The 18,543-nt window shown below is 48.8% G+C and overlaps 1 protein-coding gene across 1 annotated transcript in view; it reads right to left on the bottom strand.

Moving 5' to 3' along the window:
- Positions 1-371: 371 nt before the first annotated feature.
- The window catches only part of LOC141133617 (proteinase-activated receptor 1-like), a 73,726-nt gene continuing 55,554 nt past the window's right edge, over positions 372-18,543 (bottom strand). The window contains exon 3 of the mRNA XM_073623094.1: positions 372-4,043. Coding sequence (XP_073479195.1) covers positions 3,064-4,043 — 980 coding nt within the window. The 3' untranslated portion in view covers positions 372-3,063. The remainder of the gene's footprint in view (positions 4,044-18,543) is intronic.

Here is an 18,543-nt window from a genome sequence, read left to right as displayed (position 1 = left end):
ATACACTATGAATGTATTCCTGTTTTATATGTTTTGAGTCACTTAGTAGCTCAGCACTGTTTTTTGGTATATATTTGAAATTTCAATGTACACGCAAAAAAAAAATAAAAGATTTGCCTAGAGATATACTCATTACTCATCCCAATGGTGGTCCTGCTGTCACTGGGACAGGAAGTGAGGTGAAATCTCCCCAATGGGACAGCGATGATAACTGAGCAGAAGTGTTTATTCTTTTAGAGTTTGATTTTTCCCCATGACTATCCTAACACACAGCCCTGGGTAAGTTTTCCAGGTGGACTAAAATTTGTTTGTTGGTCATTATGTTATTTTATATTTAAAGTCAAACTATTCACACAGACAGGACACACATCTGACACTTAACAATTGTCTTTATTATAAGCAGAGTAATGATGAATAATATCAAATACATGAATATATTACTAAATAATGTACAAGAGTGCTGAGCCATTTTAAAAATACCTATAATAAACTTTGAGAATGCAAACAGGGGGATGGAAAGCCTTCCCATACCTCAGATATCCACTAGAGTTCCCAGAATCCCCAAAACTTAGAGCCATGGACATCCGTGGAGGGTGGGGACTCTGAGGGAGGAACTTTTTATGGACAATGAATTATATTTAATCTTAGTTATTTACCAATAGCATGTTACACTATATTTCCAAAACTATTGGGACACCCCAATACAGGCTTCTGTATTCTGTGACTTCTGTGATTGGCTCCCACAGCTGTCACATGATCAGGAGCCCATCGCACTGACTAATGATCAGGAGCCTTGACTGAGGGCTGTTGGTGACAACTCAGTCACTGTGCTCGGAGTGCATAGTAATTGTAGTCTCAGCACAAAACCTCATACCACCATGGCGGACATGTGCCCTATATGCTGTATGTAGACAGATGCTGTGTCATTGTGGGACATTCTGTAACAGCAGCTGCAGTGAGCTTGTTTCCCTCTAGTGTTCAACCTGGTCATTGTCCCATCATTACATGAATGCAGAGAGAGAGAGAGACCACTACTGAAAGCAGGGGATTGTGGGATATTTGGTCCGGAGAGCCAGGATTTACATTGGAGCCAATGTTGTTGTAGACTACAAGTTCCAGCTGGCTAGGAGAGAGAGGGATCCTGGGTGAGGACATAAATAGTCTGGTCTTGGGAAGAGGTCTTCTTTTTGGGAGCATGGCCTTCAGCTGCGAGCAGGGACCCGGCCGCTTTGGGGAACATGAGTGGGTGATACGGCCTTGACAGCTTGAGGAGACTCCAGCAAGTGAGCGTTACACCTGAAGGCAGATCTCCCATCACCAGCCCCCTGGCGGCCAAGTGACAGTCGTAGGTCACTATCATCATCACTGTTACAGACCCAGCTGAATCTCAGTGTCGTGTGGTGCAGGGCCAGGCACCATCCACTGGTTGCAGATTCTTCAAGAGCCTGCTCCAGGACATCCTATTCCCTTGAGCCTTGGTATCATCAGGATTGGTGAGCAGGCAGAAGCCCACTTTGTGTACACCCCACAGAGACACTGCATGCAGATACCTTTATCCCATCTCTCTACATAAAGGCTTTGAAAAGGAAACACACTTTCCTTTATTTCTTGTTGTTCTTGTGCGCTGCATTTTGAGATTTCATAATTTGCCGAGTCACAAATGGTAATTCTCCATTCCGAACGCTAGTTTACAAGACCAACCGCTTCTGGCTCATCCTTACTTCCGAGCATGCGTGTTTGTACTTTGGACTTTTGTCTGACGGACTTGTGTACACATGATCGGAAAATCCGACAACAGACATTTGTCCGCAGAAAATCTTAAAGCCTGCCATCCAACATTTGTCCGCGGAAAATCCGACAACAATTGTCCGATGGAGCGTACAAACGGTCGGATTTTCCGCCAGCAGCCTGTCATCACACATTTCCCATCGGAAAATCCGATCGTGTGTACAAGGCTTAAGAGTGAGGTGTGCATTAAGGAGAGCAGGGAAAGGAGACATGTAAGGTGATTATAAGACAAAACTTCATTAGACAAAATAATGTCGTTTATAAGGCTTCCAGCCAGTTACATGTTTGTATGCATTATGTAATACTTAAACTTTAAAAAGAGGTCCACTATACTACCAGTCACCCACACCCTCAAAAAATAAAAATAAAGTTTGAGAAAATACAAAGACCATACAAAAAATGTTAATACAGTGTCTTGAAAAAGTATTCATACCCCTTGAAATCTTCCACATTTTGTCATGTTACAACCAAAAACGTAAATGTATTTTATTGGGATTTTATGTGATAGACCAACACAAAGTGGCACATAATTGTGACGAGGAAGTGACTGTACAGATGAATGAATATGAAGCGCTGTGAGGCTTCCTGCTCATTCACAAACTGAAGCATAGTAAGCATAGTTTACTATATTTACTATGCTTCAGTGATGAATGGACACAGGAGTGATTGGTACTGATCACTCCTGTGTCCATTCAGGAAGGGGCCAGTAAATAAAATATTTACAAGCCCCTTCCCCTACTCTCCATTCTGAAAAATCCCCCTGTGTGCCCACAGCAGCTGCCGGTGGGAAAGGAGGGGAGCCGGCACCACTGCATGGGGAAAGGGGCACACAGGGGGTCCCAGACAGCAGATGGAGGGGGCACATGTGCTAGAACCAATCCCAGCTGGAGGGAGGGAGTGGAGGAGAATCTGCCAGTGCTGCAGGGGGAGGCAGAAGGGGATCAGTGTCTGCAATAAGACAGAACAGCCGGCCCTCCTGCTCAGCAGGTGCCTGGTCCCCCCTTTTGAACTGATGGGACCCAGGCCCAGTACAGGAGGGCTGGCTGTACTGCCTTATCAGTGCGCCTTAAACTCACTGTGCCCTCTTTGCACAGTGATGGAGCTGTCATAGACAGCTCAGTCTCTAGCAATGATCGGAAGCTGGAGGGATGAGCTTCTGATCATGTGATCACTGTGACAGCCAATGACAGTGGTCACGTAATTGGGCAGTTCTTCCTGGGTGTATAGACCCAGTTAAAGAGATTCCAGGGCTGGGCATAAAGCGGTTAAAATAAATCATTCACTCTTAGTGAGCTGAGCAGAATGAGTGCTCAAGGGTGACAGCTCTATGTGTACTGGAGGGCGATCATTTTTCTTCCACCACATCAAGCTGTAGACGTATCTCTGACACTGGGAGGATGCAAAATAATAGATAAGAGGATCCAGACAACAGTTTATACTACTGATACTGGAAAAGATGATGGAGGGAATATACTGATAGCGATCATCATTATTAGGAAACTGCTTGTAGTAAATTAAATAGATGACATTGGTTGGGCCAAAACAAAGGACAAAGACACTCAGTACAATCACAGATAGACGGATAGCTCGTGATCTTTTATGTGTGCGATCGAATGTTAATCTGCTGAGACTGCGGATGATTCCGATGTAACAGAAAGTTGTAATGAATAACGGTAAGAAATTAAAAAGTGAGAACACAGTGCAGAAGTAAACATAACTAGAAGCAATATGATACCCTAAATGTTGACTTTCATGACACATTGTTATGTCTCCGCCTTTATGCGAGGTTTGTTTTACTATGAGATGGGGCACAATGCTGGCCAATGAGATGACCCAGATGACACCACACACCAGCCAGGCTCGGGTCACTGTACGCCAGGGGGGAGACCGCACCGGGTAGACTACGGCCAGGAAACGGTCCACGCTGATACTTGTCATGAGCAGGATGGAGCAAAACATGTTACAGTAAAATGCTCCTGTGACAAAGCGACACATTCCATCTCCAAAGATCCAGTTATTTCCCAAGAATCTGTAGACAATATAAAAAGGAAGGATGCAAACAAGGAGGAGATCTGCTATGGTGAGGTTCAATATGTAGACCATTGCTGGCTTCCTGACCTTCATCTTCATCAGAAACATGATGACCACCATGATATTGAGAGGAAGAGCCACGAGGAACACAACAGTATAGATCGATGGGACAAGAATGGTCACACTCCAATGTCTTAAAATACACAAGACTTCATAATCCATATCTGGAAAGTAAACACCCAGTATTAGCATTAATACAGTAAAGAAATTGGATACAGTTAACTTTTCTTTAAAGCAGAACTGTGGTTGAAAAAAATAGAAAATTAATAGCTCATATAAAGTAAAATTAAGAAGAAACAAACAAAACAACAACAATCACTCTGAACCAGAGCCCTCCTTCCTCTATATAGCTATATATACAGGGCTTTTTTCTGTCAGAATACGGCAGAACTTCTGCCACCTCCAGCGCTGGCCCTTTGCTGGTTGCTCAGAAGCCTGGCTTCTATGGTTACAAGGGACAGCACTCTCCCAGTGGCACACACAGAACCCTCCATGTCCTGCACTTACCTATGACAGCAGACTACAGTGTGGGGGATGTGAACAGCCACTCTAGTCTTTAGCGTGTTGGCAACACTTTCATAGCTTTAAAATAGGGATGAGCTTCGAGTTCGAGTCGAACTCATGTTCGACTCGAACATTGGCTGTTCGCAAGTTCACCGAACAGCGAACAATTTGGGGTGTTCGCAGCAAATTCGAATGCCGCGGAACACCCTTTAAAAGTCTATGGGAGAAATCAAAAGTGCTAATTTTAAAGGCTAATATGCAAGTTATTGTCATAAAAAGTGTTTGGGGACCTGGGTCCTGCCCCAGGGGACATGGATCAATGCAAAAAAAAGTTTTAAAAACGGCCGTTTTTTCAGGAGCAGTGATTTTAATACTTAAAGTCAATCAATAAAAGTGTAATATCCCTTTAAATTTCGTACCTGGGGGGTGTCTATAGTGTGCCTGTAAAGGGGCGCATGTTTCCTGTGTTTAGAACAGTCTGACAGCAAAATGACATTTTGAAGGAAAAAACTCATTTAAAACTACCCGCGGCTATTGCATTGCCGACAATACACATAGAAGTTCATTGATAAAAACGGCATGGGAATTCCCCAAAGGGGAACCCCGAACCAAAATTAAAAAAAAAAAAAATGACGTGGGGGTCCCCCTAAATTCCATACCAGGCCCTTCAGGTCTGGTATGGATATTAAGGGGAACCCCGGCCAAAATTTAAAAAAAAAAATGACGTGGGGTTCCCCCTAAATTCCATACCAGACCCTTATCCGAGCACGCAACCTGGCAGGCCGCAGGAAAAGAGGGGGGGACGAGAGTGCGGCCCCCCCTCCCTCCTGAACCGTACCAGGCCACATGCCCTCAACATTGGGAGGGTGCTTTGGGGTAGCCCCCCAAAACACCTTGTCCCCATGTTGATGAGGACAAGGGCCTCATCCCCACAACCCTGGCCGGTGGTTGTGGGGGTCTGCGGGCGGGGGGCTTATCGGAATCTGGAAGCCCCCTTTAACAAGGTGACCCCCAGATCCCGGCCCCCCCCCTGTGTGAAATGGTAAGGGGGTACATAAGTACCCCTACCATTTCACGAAAAAAGTGTCAAAAATGTTAAAAATGACAAGAGACAGTTTTTGACAATTCCTTTATTTAAATGCTTCTTCTTTCTTCTATCTTCCTTCATCTTCTGGTTCTTCTGGCTCTTCTGGCTCTTCTGGTTCTTCCTCCGGCGTTCTCGTCCAGCATCTCCTCCGCGGCGTCTTCTGTCTTCTTCTCCTCGGGCCGCTCTGCACCCATGGCATGGGGGGGAGGCTCCCGCTCTTCTCTTCTTCTTTTCTTCTTTTCTTCTCTTCTTCTCTTCTTCTCTTCTTCTTCATTTTCTTCTCCGGGCCGCTCCGCAATCCATGCTGGCATGGAGGGAGGCTCCCGCTGTGTGACGGCGCTCCTCGTCTGACAGTTCTTAAATAACGGGGGGCGGGGCCACCCGGTGACCCCGCCCCCCTCTGATGCACGGTGACTTGACGGGACTTCCCTGTGGCATTCCCCGTGACGTCACAGGGAAGTCCCGTCAAGTCACCATGCGTCAGAGGGGGGCGGGGTCACCGGGTGGCCCCGCCCCCCGTTATTTAAGAACTGTCAGACGAGGAGCGCCGTCACACAGCGGGAGCCTCCCTCCATGCCAGCATGGATTGCGGAGCGGCCCGGAGAAGAAAATGAAGAAGAAGAGAAGAAGAGAAGAAAAGAAGAAAAGAAGAAAAGAAGAAGAGAAGAAGAGAAGAGCGGGAGCCTCCCCCCCATGCCATGGGTGCGGAGCGGCCCGAGGACAAGAAGACAGAAGACGCCGCGGAGGAGATGCTGGACGAGAACGCCGGAGGAAGAACCAGAAGAACCAGAAGAGCCAGAAGAACCAGAAGATGAAGGAAGATAGAAGAAAGAAGAAGCATTTAAATAAAGGAATTGTCAAAAACTGTCTCTTGTCATTTTTAACATTTTTGACACTTTTTTCGTGAAATGGTAGGGGTACTTATGTACCCCCTTACCATTTCACACAGGGGGGGGGCCGGGATCTGGGGGTCACCTTGTTAAAGGGGGCTTCCAGATTCCGATAAGCCCCCCGCCCGCAGACCCCCACAACCACCGGCCAGGGTTGTGGGGATGAGGCCCTTGTCCTCATCAACATGGGGACAAGGTGTTTTGGGGGGCTACCCCAAAGCACCCTCCCAATGTTGAGGGCATGTGGCCTGGTACGGTTCAGGAGGGAGGGGGGGCCGCACTCTCGTCCCCCCCTCTTTTCCTGCGGCCTGCCAGGTTGCGTGCTCGGATAAGGGTCTGGTATGGATTTTTGGGGGGACCCCACGCCGTTTTTTTTTTTTTTTTTGGCGCGGGGTTCCCCTTAAAATCCATACCAGACCTGAAGGGTCTGGTATGGAATTTAGGGGGAACCCCACGTCATTTTTTTTTTAAATTTTGGCCGGGGTTCCCCTTAATATCCATACCAGACCTGAAGGGCCTGGTATGGAATTTAGGAGGACTCCCACGTCATTTTTTTTTTTAAATTTTGGTTCGGGGTTCCCCTTTGGGGAATTCCCATGCCGTTTTTATCAATGAACTTCTATGTGTATTGTCGGCAATGCAATAGCCGCGGATAGTTTTAAATGAGTTTTTTCCTTCAAAATGTCATTTTGCTGTCAGACTGTTCTAAACAAAGGAAACATGCGCCCCTTTACAGGCATACTATAGACACCCCCCAGGTACGAAATTTAAAGGGATATTACACTTTTATTGTTTGACTTTAAGCATTATTAAAATCACTGCTCCTGAAAAAACGGCCGTTTTTAAAACTTTTTTTTGCATTGATCCATGTCCCCTGGGGCAGGACCCAGGTCCCCAAACAGTTTTTATGACAATAACTTGCATATAAGCCTTGAAAATTAGCACTTTTGATTATTCATGTTCGTGTCCCATAGACTTTAACGGTGTTCGCATGTTCGAACGAACTTTTTTCCTGTTCGCATGTTCTGGTGCGAACCGAACAGGGGGGTGTTCGGCTCATCCCTACTTTAAAAAATAGCAAGCTTGTTAAAGTGGTTGTAAACCCTTACAGACCACGTTGACCTACATGTAAGCCTAGATTAAGGCTTACCTGTAGGTCCAAGAAATATCTCGTAAACCTACACGGTTTAGGAGATATTTGCAAAAAGACAGGCACCGCTGTCTACGGCGCATGCGTCGTAGACAGCGGCGCACAGGCGCACTGAGCATGCCGCTGCTAACGGCGATATGCCGTTAGTGGCGGCTCCCGTGCGCATGCGCGGGAGTGACGTCATCATGGCTCCGGTCAATCACAGCGCCGGAGCCATGATACCCGGAAGAAGATGGACGCTCCATAGCAGAGGGGACAGCGGTGACATCGCAGGCTCCTGTGTCAGGTAAGTGACACATAATGGGCTACTATGTGATGCATAGTAGCCCATTATGCTTTACCTTTGCAGGGAAACAAAGAGAAAGTAAACCCATCAGGGTTTACTTCCTCTTTAAGTTTATACATTAATATTTTTTATACAAAAGCAATAGAAATGTAAGAATTTGGTGTTATGTTTCCTTTAAAGGAAATACTGAACTCTGCACTCCATATGTAGCACACTCCTTAACTTTGCATTCGGTATGTATTGTAGTTCACTCCAGAACCCTGCACTCTCTACAAGGCAAACTCCAGAACCCTGCACTTTGTACATGGCAAACTCCAGAACCCTGCACTCTCTATGTGGCAAACTCCAGAACCCTGCACTCTCTATGTGGCAAACTCCAGAACCCTACACTCTCTATGTGGCAAACTCCAGAACCCTGCACTCTCTATGTGGCAAACTCCAGAACCCTGCACTCTCTATGTGGCAAACTCTAGAACCCTGCACTTTCTATGTGGCAAATTCTAGAACCCCGCACTCTGTATGTGGCAAACTCCAGAACATTGCACTCTGTATGTGGCAAACTCCAGAACACTGGACGCTGTACACAGCACATTCCTGACCTCTGCACTCTGTACATAGCACTCTCCTGGACACTGCACTCTGTACATAGCACTCTCCTGAACACTGCACTCTGTACATAACGCACTCCTGAACCCTGCACTCTGTACATAGCACACTCCTGAACCCTGAACTATATACATAGCACATTCCTGAATGCTTCACTCTATAGATAGCACTCTCCTGAACCCTGCACTGTGTAGGTAGCACACTTCTGAACACTGCACACTGTACATGGCGAATCTCTAAATTCTGTATTCTGTACATGGCACACTCTTGAACCCTGCACTCTGTATGTCCTACACTCCTTACTTCTATACATAGTGCTCTCTTTAATGTGCACACTCTATGTAGCACACTCCTTAATGCTCCTTAACTGTCAGGGAAATAGGAGCATCCCTACGCATAGTCCCGCTAGGTTAGCAAACCAGCACAGGCAAGGTCGTTCTAACGCGCATCAACACACACGGATGTGCAATGTTTCTACTAGGCGGATGCCTGGCGCCACGTTCGGACGAATGCGCATGCATAACAACGTTGCAATGGTACGAACGCACGAACGGAATGGTGCGCGCACGACGTGATACTGGCGCCTTGTTTATTTAAACGTTCCACTGACAGTGCCACATCGCTGGATTATCATCAGCTCTTCCTGTGTTCCTGTGATTGTGATTCCTGTTTTCCTGACCTCCTGTGTACCGACCTGGCTTGTTATCTACTCCTCTGGACCTCCTGGCTCTACCCACCGGCTTGCTTTTGACTCTTCCTGCCTGCTTCCTGCATCTGACCCCGGCTTAGCTAAAGGCAGGGGCGGACTGACAACTCATGGGGCCCCCGGGCAATAGGGGCTCATGGGGCCCCCTTAGTCCCCACCCACCCACACACAAGCCACACCCTCACAAAGCCCCACGTATATATTGCACTGCTACATTACATGCATTGGTCACAGAATTTCTCTACTTCATGTTCAAAATAAATGTTTAAAGATGAAAGAAAAATAAACTCACTTTAACCACATACATTTACTGCAGGGCTGCGTCTCCTGTGAGCAGAATCATGTACAGGTACTTGATTCTGCACTTGCGGGTCTGCATGCTGTTTGACCTGCTGCCGCTGTGATTGGACACACCGAGAGCTAACCAGCGGGTCTGGAGGACCCCATGTCCGCCAGGCCCCGACGATCGTTTCCAACAGAGGCAGAACTGTGATCTGCCTATGTAAACAAGTCCCCAGAGAGCCTCCCCTTACATCAGGGTCCCCAGAGAGCCTCCCCCCATACATCAGGGTCCCCAGAGAACCTCCCCTTACATCAGGGTCCCCAGAGAACCTCCCCTTACATCAGGGTCCCCAGAGAACCTCCCCTTACATCAGGGTCCCCAGAGAGCCTCCCCTTACATCAGGGTCCCCAGAGAACCTCCCCTTACATCAGGGTCCCCAGAGAGCCTCCTCCTTACATCAGGGTCCCCAGAGAGCCTCCTCCTTACATCAGGGTCCCCAGAGAGCCTCCCCTTACATCAGGGTCCCCAGAGAGCCTCCCCTTACATCAGGGTCCCCAGAGAGCCTCCCCTTACATCAGGGTCCCCAGAGAACCTCCCCTTACATCAGGGTCCCCAGAGAGCCTCCTCCTTACATCAGGGTCCCCAGAGAGCCCCCCCTTACATCAGGGTCCCCAGAGAGCCTCCTCCTTACATCAGGGTCCCCAGAGAGCCTCTTCCTTACATCAGGGTCCCCAGAGAGCCCCCTCCTTACATCAGGGTCCCCAGAGAGCCCCCTCCTTACATCAAGGTCCCCAGAGAGCCCCCTCCTTACATCAGGGTCCCCAGAGAAACCCCCCATACATCAGGGTCCCCAGAGAGCCCCCCTTACATCAAGGTCTTCAGAGAGCCCCCCTTACATTAAGGTCTTCAGAGAGCCCCCCTTACATCAAGGTCCCCAGAGAGCCCCCCCATACATCAAGGTCTCCAGAGAGCCCCACATACATCAGGGTCCACTCCCCAGAGAGCCCCCCCCATGCATCAGGGTCCCAGAGAGCCCCCCGTAGATCTGGGTCCCCAGAGAGCCCCCCATAGATCTGGGTCCCCAGAGAGCCCCCAATAGATCTGGGTCCCCAGAGAGCCCCCCCCATACATCAGGGTCCCCAGAGAGCCCCCCCATACATCAGGGTCTCCAGAGAGCCCCCCCAAACATCAGGGTCCCCAGAGAGCCTCCTCCTTACATCAGGGTCCCCAGAGAGCCTCCTCCTTACATCAGGGTTCCCAGAGAGTCCCCTCCTTACATCAGGGTCCCCAGAGAGCCCCCTCCTTACATCAGGGTCCCCAGAGAGCCCCCTCCTTACATCAAGGTCCCCAGAGAGCCCCCTCCTTACATCAAGGTCCCCAGAGAGCCCCCTCCTTACATCAGGGTCCCCAGTGAAACCCCTCTTACATCAGGGTCCCCAGAGAGCCCCCCCATACATCAAGGTCCCCAGAGAGCCCCCCATATATCAAGGTCCCCAGAGAGCCCCCCCATACATCAAGGTCCCCAGAGAGCCCCCCCATACATCAAGGTCTCCAGAGAGCCCCCCCATACATCAAGGTCTCCAGAGAGCCCCACATACATCAGGGTCAACTCCCCAGAGAGCCCCCTATACATCAGGGTCCCAGAGAGCCCCCCATAGATCTCGGTCCCCAGAAAGCCCCCCAAAGATCTGGGTCCCCAGAGAGCCCCCCCATACATCAGGGTCCCCAGAGAGCCCCCCCATACATCAGGGTCCCCAGAGAGCCCCCCCATACATCAGGGTCCCCAGAGAGCCCCCCCATACATCAGGGTCTCCAGAGAGCCCCCCCCAAACATCAGGGTCCCCAGAGAGCCTCCTCCTTACATTAGGGTCCCCAGAGAGCCTCGTCCTTACATCAGGGTCCCCAGAGAGCCCCCCATACATCAGGGTCCCCAGAGAGCCTCCCCCCATACATCAGGGTCCCCAGAGAGCCTTCCCCCATACATCACGGTCCCCAGAGAGCCTCGTCCTTACATTAGGGTCCCCAGAGAGCCTCCTACTTACATCAGGGTCCCCAGAGAGCCTCCCCCCATACATCAGGGTCCCCAGAGAGCCCCCCCATACATCAGGGTCCCCAGAGAGCCCCCCCCATACATCAGGGTCCCCAGAGAGCCCCCCCCATACATCAGGGTCCCCAGAGAGCCCCCCATACATCAGGGTCCCTAGAGAGCCCCCCATACATCAGGGTCCCCAGAGAGCCCCCCATACATCAGGGTCCCCAGAGAGCCCCCCCCATACATCAGGGTCCCCAGAGAGCCCCCCCATACATCAGGGTCCCCAGAGAGCCTCGTCCTTACATTAGGGTCCCCAGAGAGCCTCGTCCTTACATTAGGGTCCCCAGAGAGCCTCCTCCTTACATCAGGGTCCCCAGAGAGCCTCCCCCCATACATCAGGGTCCCCAGAGAGCCCCCCCATACATCAGGGTCCCCAGAGAGCCCCCCCATACATCAGGGTCCCCAGAGAGCCCCCCATACATCAGGGTCCCTAGAGAGCCCCCCCATACATCAGGGTCCCCAGAGAGCCCCCCCATACATCAGGGTCCCCAGAGAGCCCCCCCCATACATCAGGGTCCCCAGAGAACCCCCCATACATCAGGGTCCCCAGACTTAACCCCCCCAGAGGTTCCCCTGTACCTGGCTGTGCACCTCCAACCCAAGGGGGAGGTGGGAGGTGGCGATCGGCAGTTCTATGGTGCCTGTGAATCTCACTGGGGCTTGTAGTCCTCCTTCTGATTCTGTACAGTGGATAGGGGAGGGGCCTCTGACCCGGGCAGCAGTCGGCAACAGCGTACAAGCAGAGAGTGAAACTTGTAGCTGCCCGGGTCAGAGGCCCCTCCCCTTTCCACTCTACAATCTGGAGGAGAAATACAAGTCCCCGGGAGATGCTGCGAGCACCATAGAGCTGCTGATCGCCGCCTCCCACTCCCCTCACTGCATCCCAAACTGAAAGAGGAGATGCCCGCCTCATCCCCCCGCACCCCCCCGCGGCAGTCGGCAGAACGGCTCCACCGCAGCACGCCCAGCAGCATACCCCTAGATCCGACAAGCATGTCTCCCGGGCCCCCTACTGGCTGCGGGCCCTCGGTCGGCGTCCGATCGACCGAATGGTCAGTCCGCCCCTGGCTAAAGGACTCTGCATTCCTCTGTCTCCTGTACCTGGACTTGTTGTTTAGATTCTCGGACTGCTTTACTGTGTTTGACCCCCTGGCCTGGCTTCTAATTTCCTATTGGACTTCCATTGGTCCCCTTCCTTGGACCTTAAGCACGTTGCCTCCAGTGACTTTGTTCTATCAAGCCTCCAACACCGGCTCCTACTTCCAGGCAACCCGTGCTTCTGTGAGCACCGCATCCCTGTGTCATCTTCAGGGTTGTGCTGCACTCAGCCGCAAGGGGAGCCCTCTCAGCAACTCGGTCTCCTACCAAGATCCTGACATTAACTGTGCACACTATACATCCATAGCACACTCCTGAAACCTGAAATCTGTATGTAGAAAACTCCAGAACCCTGCACTTTTTGGGTAGTGTACTCCTGAACTCTGCGCTCTGTACATAGCACTCTCCTGAATACTACACTCTATATGTTGCAAACTTCTAAAAATTGCATTCTTTATGTAGTACACTCCTGAAATCGGCTCTCTTTACATAATGCACTCTTAAACCCTGCTCTCTGTATGTAGAGTACTCCTGAAAATGTCATTATGCACATAGAGCACTCTTGAACCCTGAACGTTGTATTTAGGACACTCCTGAACTCTGCACTTTGTACCTAGCACACTCCTGAACCATGCACCCTTTGCATAGCATTGTCAGAGGCACTGAGCTCAATGGACAGCTTGGACCAATAGTAAAGTACCATTGGCCCAAGTTGTCCAATAAAAATGTTGCAGTGGAGGCACGCCTCTCACTGCAGTGTCATAGAAGGAAGCATGTGTCTAAAAAATAAAAATGCTCAGTTTTTGAAAATACAGTAAATGACCTTAAAAACAATATATAATAATTATTTGTATATTGATTACTTATGGTAATTAACCCCTTGCCACCAAGGCCAATTCTGACACTTTTCTCCTACATGTAAAAATCATCATTTTCTTGCTAGAAAATTACTCAGAACCCCCAAAAATTATATATATTGTTTTAGCAGACACCCTGGGGAATACAATGGTGGTTATTGCAACTTTTTATGTTACACGGTATTTGCACAGCAATTTTTCAAAAGTGTTTTTTTGAAAAGAAACTGTTTTATGAATAAAAAAAAAACAAAAACAGTAAAGTTAGACCAATTTTTTTGTATAATGTGAAAGATGTTACGCCAAGTAAATAGATACCTAACATGTCACGCTTTACAATTGCGCACACTTGTGGAATGGAGCCAAACTTCAGTACTTAAAAATGTCCATAGGCGACGCTTTAAAATTTTTTACAGGTTACATGTTTAGAGTTACAGAGGAGGTCTAGTGCTAGAATTATTGCTCTTGCTCTAACGATCGCGGCGTATGTAACCTGTGTGTATCTGGCTCTGATATTAGCCAGTGCCTCACCAGACACTCACCGGACGTCCCCGACCCAAATCTTAAAAATACATTTGGACAGGGCTGTACGAATGCCGGAGCTTTGATGCCTTACTTCACAGCTACAACTTTTTTTTTTTGTAATTTCTTTAGCTGCAGCATCTTTAACTCAGCCTGCAGAGTTTGACAGGCAGCACCGCCTATCAAACTCGCCTATTGATTTCAATGGGGCCACTCCGCAACTGTAAGCCAGACTCACTTGCAGTAGCAGCATAGTCCAACAATGTAAAACTACCATTCAGTAAAACAAAACAAGGAGGCAGCAGTAGCACCTCATGAACTCCTGTCAGGTGCTGCTATACCACTCGTTGAAAAGCAGTCAACCACAGATCACTTTTCAGAGGGCAGCAAGCATTACCGCAAATGTGAAAGAAACTTGAAACACATCATCCATTTCACACTCCCCACCAACCAGGTCACTCCCCAGCCAGTTCCCATGTTAGCCACCTCCCTTCAACTTATATTACAGGTGATCATTTCCCAACCTGCAGATGACAGACTCTACTCCAAAAGATATCACTCCCAGTTACTCCCCTCACCCACTGATTGATATCCCTCCATGACCACCTCACACCCCCCTGCTGACAGACCTCTCTTCCCAGCCTGTCCCCTCACACCCTCTCACCTGCTGACCTGTGGATGGGGAATCACTCCCGCAATGTTCTTGTGATCTGCCAGTGGGGAGCCTTCCCAACCCACACAATACAATCATCGGTGTTGCTAACTATAGCTGGCAACACTAATTGTTTTGGGAAAAACCTGACAGGCTGATTGTACTCAAGTCGATTTAATAGATTGACTTGTGTAAGACCAGCTAGCCCATACATAGATCGACTATGGCTGGGTTTTGCTTAATTGGCTTAATTTCAATCCATGTATGGCCACTACGCAGCCCCTAAACATCCTTTCACAAATATTTACATTTTTTCCTTCCCAGATTCCTTCATCTTCCTCACCTGTACATAGTGCCCACTGTCATATCCACCAGACTCCGCTCCTGTACATACTGCTCACTGTCATATCCTCCACACTCCTCTCCTGTACATACTGCCTGCTGTCATACCCTCCACACTCCTCTCCTGTACATACTTCCCGCTGTCATACCCTCAACACTCCTCTCCTGTACATACTGCCCGTTGTCATACCCTCAACACTCTTCTTCTATACATACCACCAACTGTCATCCCCTCCACACTTCTCTCCTGTACATACTGCTCACTGTCATATCCTCCACACTCCTCTCCTGTACATACTGCTCACTGTCATACCCCTACACTCCTCTCCTGTACATATGGCCCACTGTCTTACCCTCCCCACTCCTCTCTTGTACATACTGCCCACTGTCATACCCTCCACACTCCTCTCCTGTACATACTGCCCACTATCTTACCCTCCCCACTCCTCTCCTGTACATACTGCTCACTGTCATACCCTTCACACTCCTCTCCTGTACATACTGCTCACTGTCATACCCTCCACACTCCTCTCCTGTACATACTGCCCACTGTCATCCCCTCCACACTCCTCTCCTGTACATACTGCCCACTGTCATCCCCTCCACACTCCTCTCCTGTACATACTGCCCACTGTCATCCCCTCCACACTCCTCTCCTGTACATACTGCCCACAGTCATCCCCTCCACACTCTTCTCCTGTACATACTGCTCATTGTCATACCCTCCACAGTCCTCTCTTGTACATACAGCCCACTGTCATCCGCTCCACACTCCTCTCCTGTACATACTGCTCACTGTCATATCCTCCACACTCCTCTCCTGTACATACTGCCCACTGTCATATCCTCCACACTCCTCTCCTTTACATATTGTCCATGTCATACCCTCCGCATTCCTCTCCTGTACATACTGCCCACTGTCATATCCCCCACACTCTTCTCCTGTACATACTGCTCACTGTCATATCCTCCACATTCCTCTTCTGTACATACTGCTCACTGTCATATCCTCCACACTCTTCTCCTGTACATACTACCCACTGTCATATCCACCACACTCCTCTCCTGTACATACTGCTCACTGTCATATCCTCCACACTCTTCTCCTGTACATACTGCTCACTGTCATATCCTCCACACTCCTCTCATGTACATACTGCCCACTGTCATATCCTCCACACTCCTCTCCTGTACATACTGCTCGCTGTCATATCCTCCCCACTCCTTTCCTGTACATACTGCCCACTGTCATATCCACCACACTCCTCTCCTGTACATACTGCCCACTGTCATATCCTCTACACTCCTCTCTTGTACATACTGCTCACTGTCATACCCTCCACACTCCTCTCCTGTACATACTGCCCACTGTCATACCCTCCACACTCCTGTCCTGTACATACTGCTCACTGTCATACCCTCCACTAGGGATGAGCTGAACACCCCTCGGTTCGGTTCGCATCCAGAACATGCGAACAGGAAAAAAATTTGTTCAAACACTTGAACACCATTAAAGTCTATGTGACACGAACATGAATAATCAAAAGTGCTCATTTTAAAGGGTTATATGCAAGTTATTGTCATAAAAAGTGTTTAGGGACCTGGGTCCTGCCCCAGGGGACATGGATCAATGCAAAAAAAAGTTTTTAAAACGGAAGTTTTTTTCGGGAGCAGTGATTTTATTAATGCTTAAAGTGAGACAATAAAAATGTAATATTCCTTTAAATTTCGTATCTATAGTATGCCTGTAAAGGGGCGCATGTTTCCCGTGTTTAGAACAGTCTGACAGCAAAATGACATTTCTAAAGGAAAAAAAGTCATGTAAAACTACTATCGCTACTATCACTACTAACTATTGTAAAACTACTATCGCTAGCGCCGGCTATAATGAATTGTACCTTACCAGCCACTCACCTCACCGCATGTTCCTGACCCGAATCTTCAAAATACATTTGGACAGGGCTATATGAATGCTGGAGCTTTGATGCCTTACTTCACAGCTGCAACTTTTTTTTGTAATTTCTTTAGCTGCAGCATCTTTAACTCAGCCTGCAGAGTATGACAGGCAGCACCGCCTATCAAACTCGCCTATTGATTTCAATGGGGCCACTCTGCAACTGCAAGCCAAATTCACTCGCAGTAGCAGCATAGTCCAACAATGTAAAAATACCATTCACCAACGTAAAACAAAACAAGGAGGTGGCAGTAGCACCTCATGAACGCCTGTCAGCTACTGCTATACCACTCATTGAAAAGCAATCCACCACAGATCACTTTTCAGAGGGCAGTAAGCATTACCGCAAATGTGAAAGAAACTTGAAGTACATCATCCATTTCACACTCACCACCAACCAGGTCACTCCCCAGCCACTTCCCATGTTAGCACCTCCTTTCAACTTTATATCACAGGTGATCATTTCCCAACCTGCAGAAGACAGACCCTACTCCAAAAGATATCACTCCCAGTTACTCCCCCCACCCTACTGACCCCGTGGGCCTTGGGCAATTCCCAAGTGTATAGTTGCCAACATTTCAAAAATATTTTCAGGGCCCTTTTTTTTTCCAGTGGTATATATAGAGTAGCTGACATACCCTATGTTCCTCTATCCATCACAGTAGTAATCACAAAATTAAATGAGTACTAATAATGGGCAGAACAAATATGAGGACTGAGAAGATTTCCTTTAGTTGAACTAACAAAAGTGTGCCCATTCTAGAGCTGGTAACATTGATGATATTCAATATCATTGTTAAGAACTGTTTTTGTGGGTAAGAGGCATAAGGGAGGAGTATGAAAGGTATAAAAGTGGGAAGCATGTGCAGGTGAGGGAAAGGAATGTGGAGGATATAACATTGGGCAGTATGTACAGGAGAGGAGTATGGAGGGTTGACATTGGGCACTATGTATGGGAGAGGAGTGTGGAGGGTATGCCAATGGGCAGTATGTACAGGAGAGGAGTGTGGAGGGTAAGCCAGTGGGCAGTATGTACAGGAGATGAGTGTGGAGGGTAAGCCAGTGGGCAGTATGTACAGGAGAGGAGTGTGGAGGGTAAGCCAGTGGGCAGTATGTACAGGAGAGGAGTGTGGAGAGAAAGACAGTTGGCAGTATGTACAGGAGAGGAGTGTGGAGGGTATGACAGTGGGCAGTATGTACAGGAGAGGAGTGTGGGGGAGATGACAGTGGTCAGTATGTACAGGAGAGGAGTGTGGAGGGTATGACAGTGGGCAGTATGTACAGGAGAGGAGTGTGAAGGGTATGACAGTGAGCAGTATGTACAGGAGAGGAGTGTGGAGGGTATGACAGTGGGAAGTATGTACAGGAGAGGAGTGTAAAGGGTATGACAGTGGGCAGAATGTACAGGAGAGGAGTATGGAGGGTATGACAGTGGTCAGTATGTACAGGAGAGGAGTGTGCAGGGTATGACAGTGGGCAGTATGTACAGGAGAGGAGTGTGGAGGGTATGACAGTGGGCAGTATGTACAGGAGAGGAGTGTGGAGGGTATGACAGTGGGCAGTATGTACAGGAGAGGAGTGTGGAGGGTGTGACAGTGGGCAGTATGTAAGGGAGAGGAGTGTGGAGGGTATGACAGT

The sequence above is a fragment of the Aquarana catesbeiana genome, linkage group LG03 (assembly GCF_042186555.1).
Source record: "Aquarana catesbeiana isolate 2022-GZ linkage group LG03, ASM4218655v1, whole genome shotgun sequence".
NCBI lineage: Eukaryota > Metazoa > Chordata > Amphibia > Anura > Ranidae > Aquarana > Aquarana catesbeiana.
This window is presented reverse-complemented; position numbering and strand designations above follow the sequence as displayed.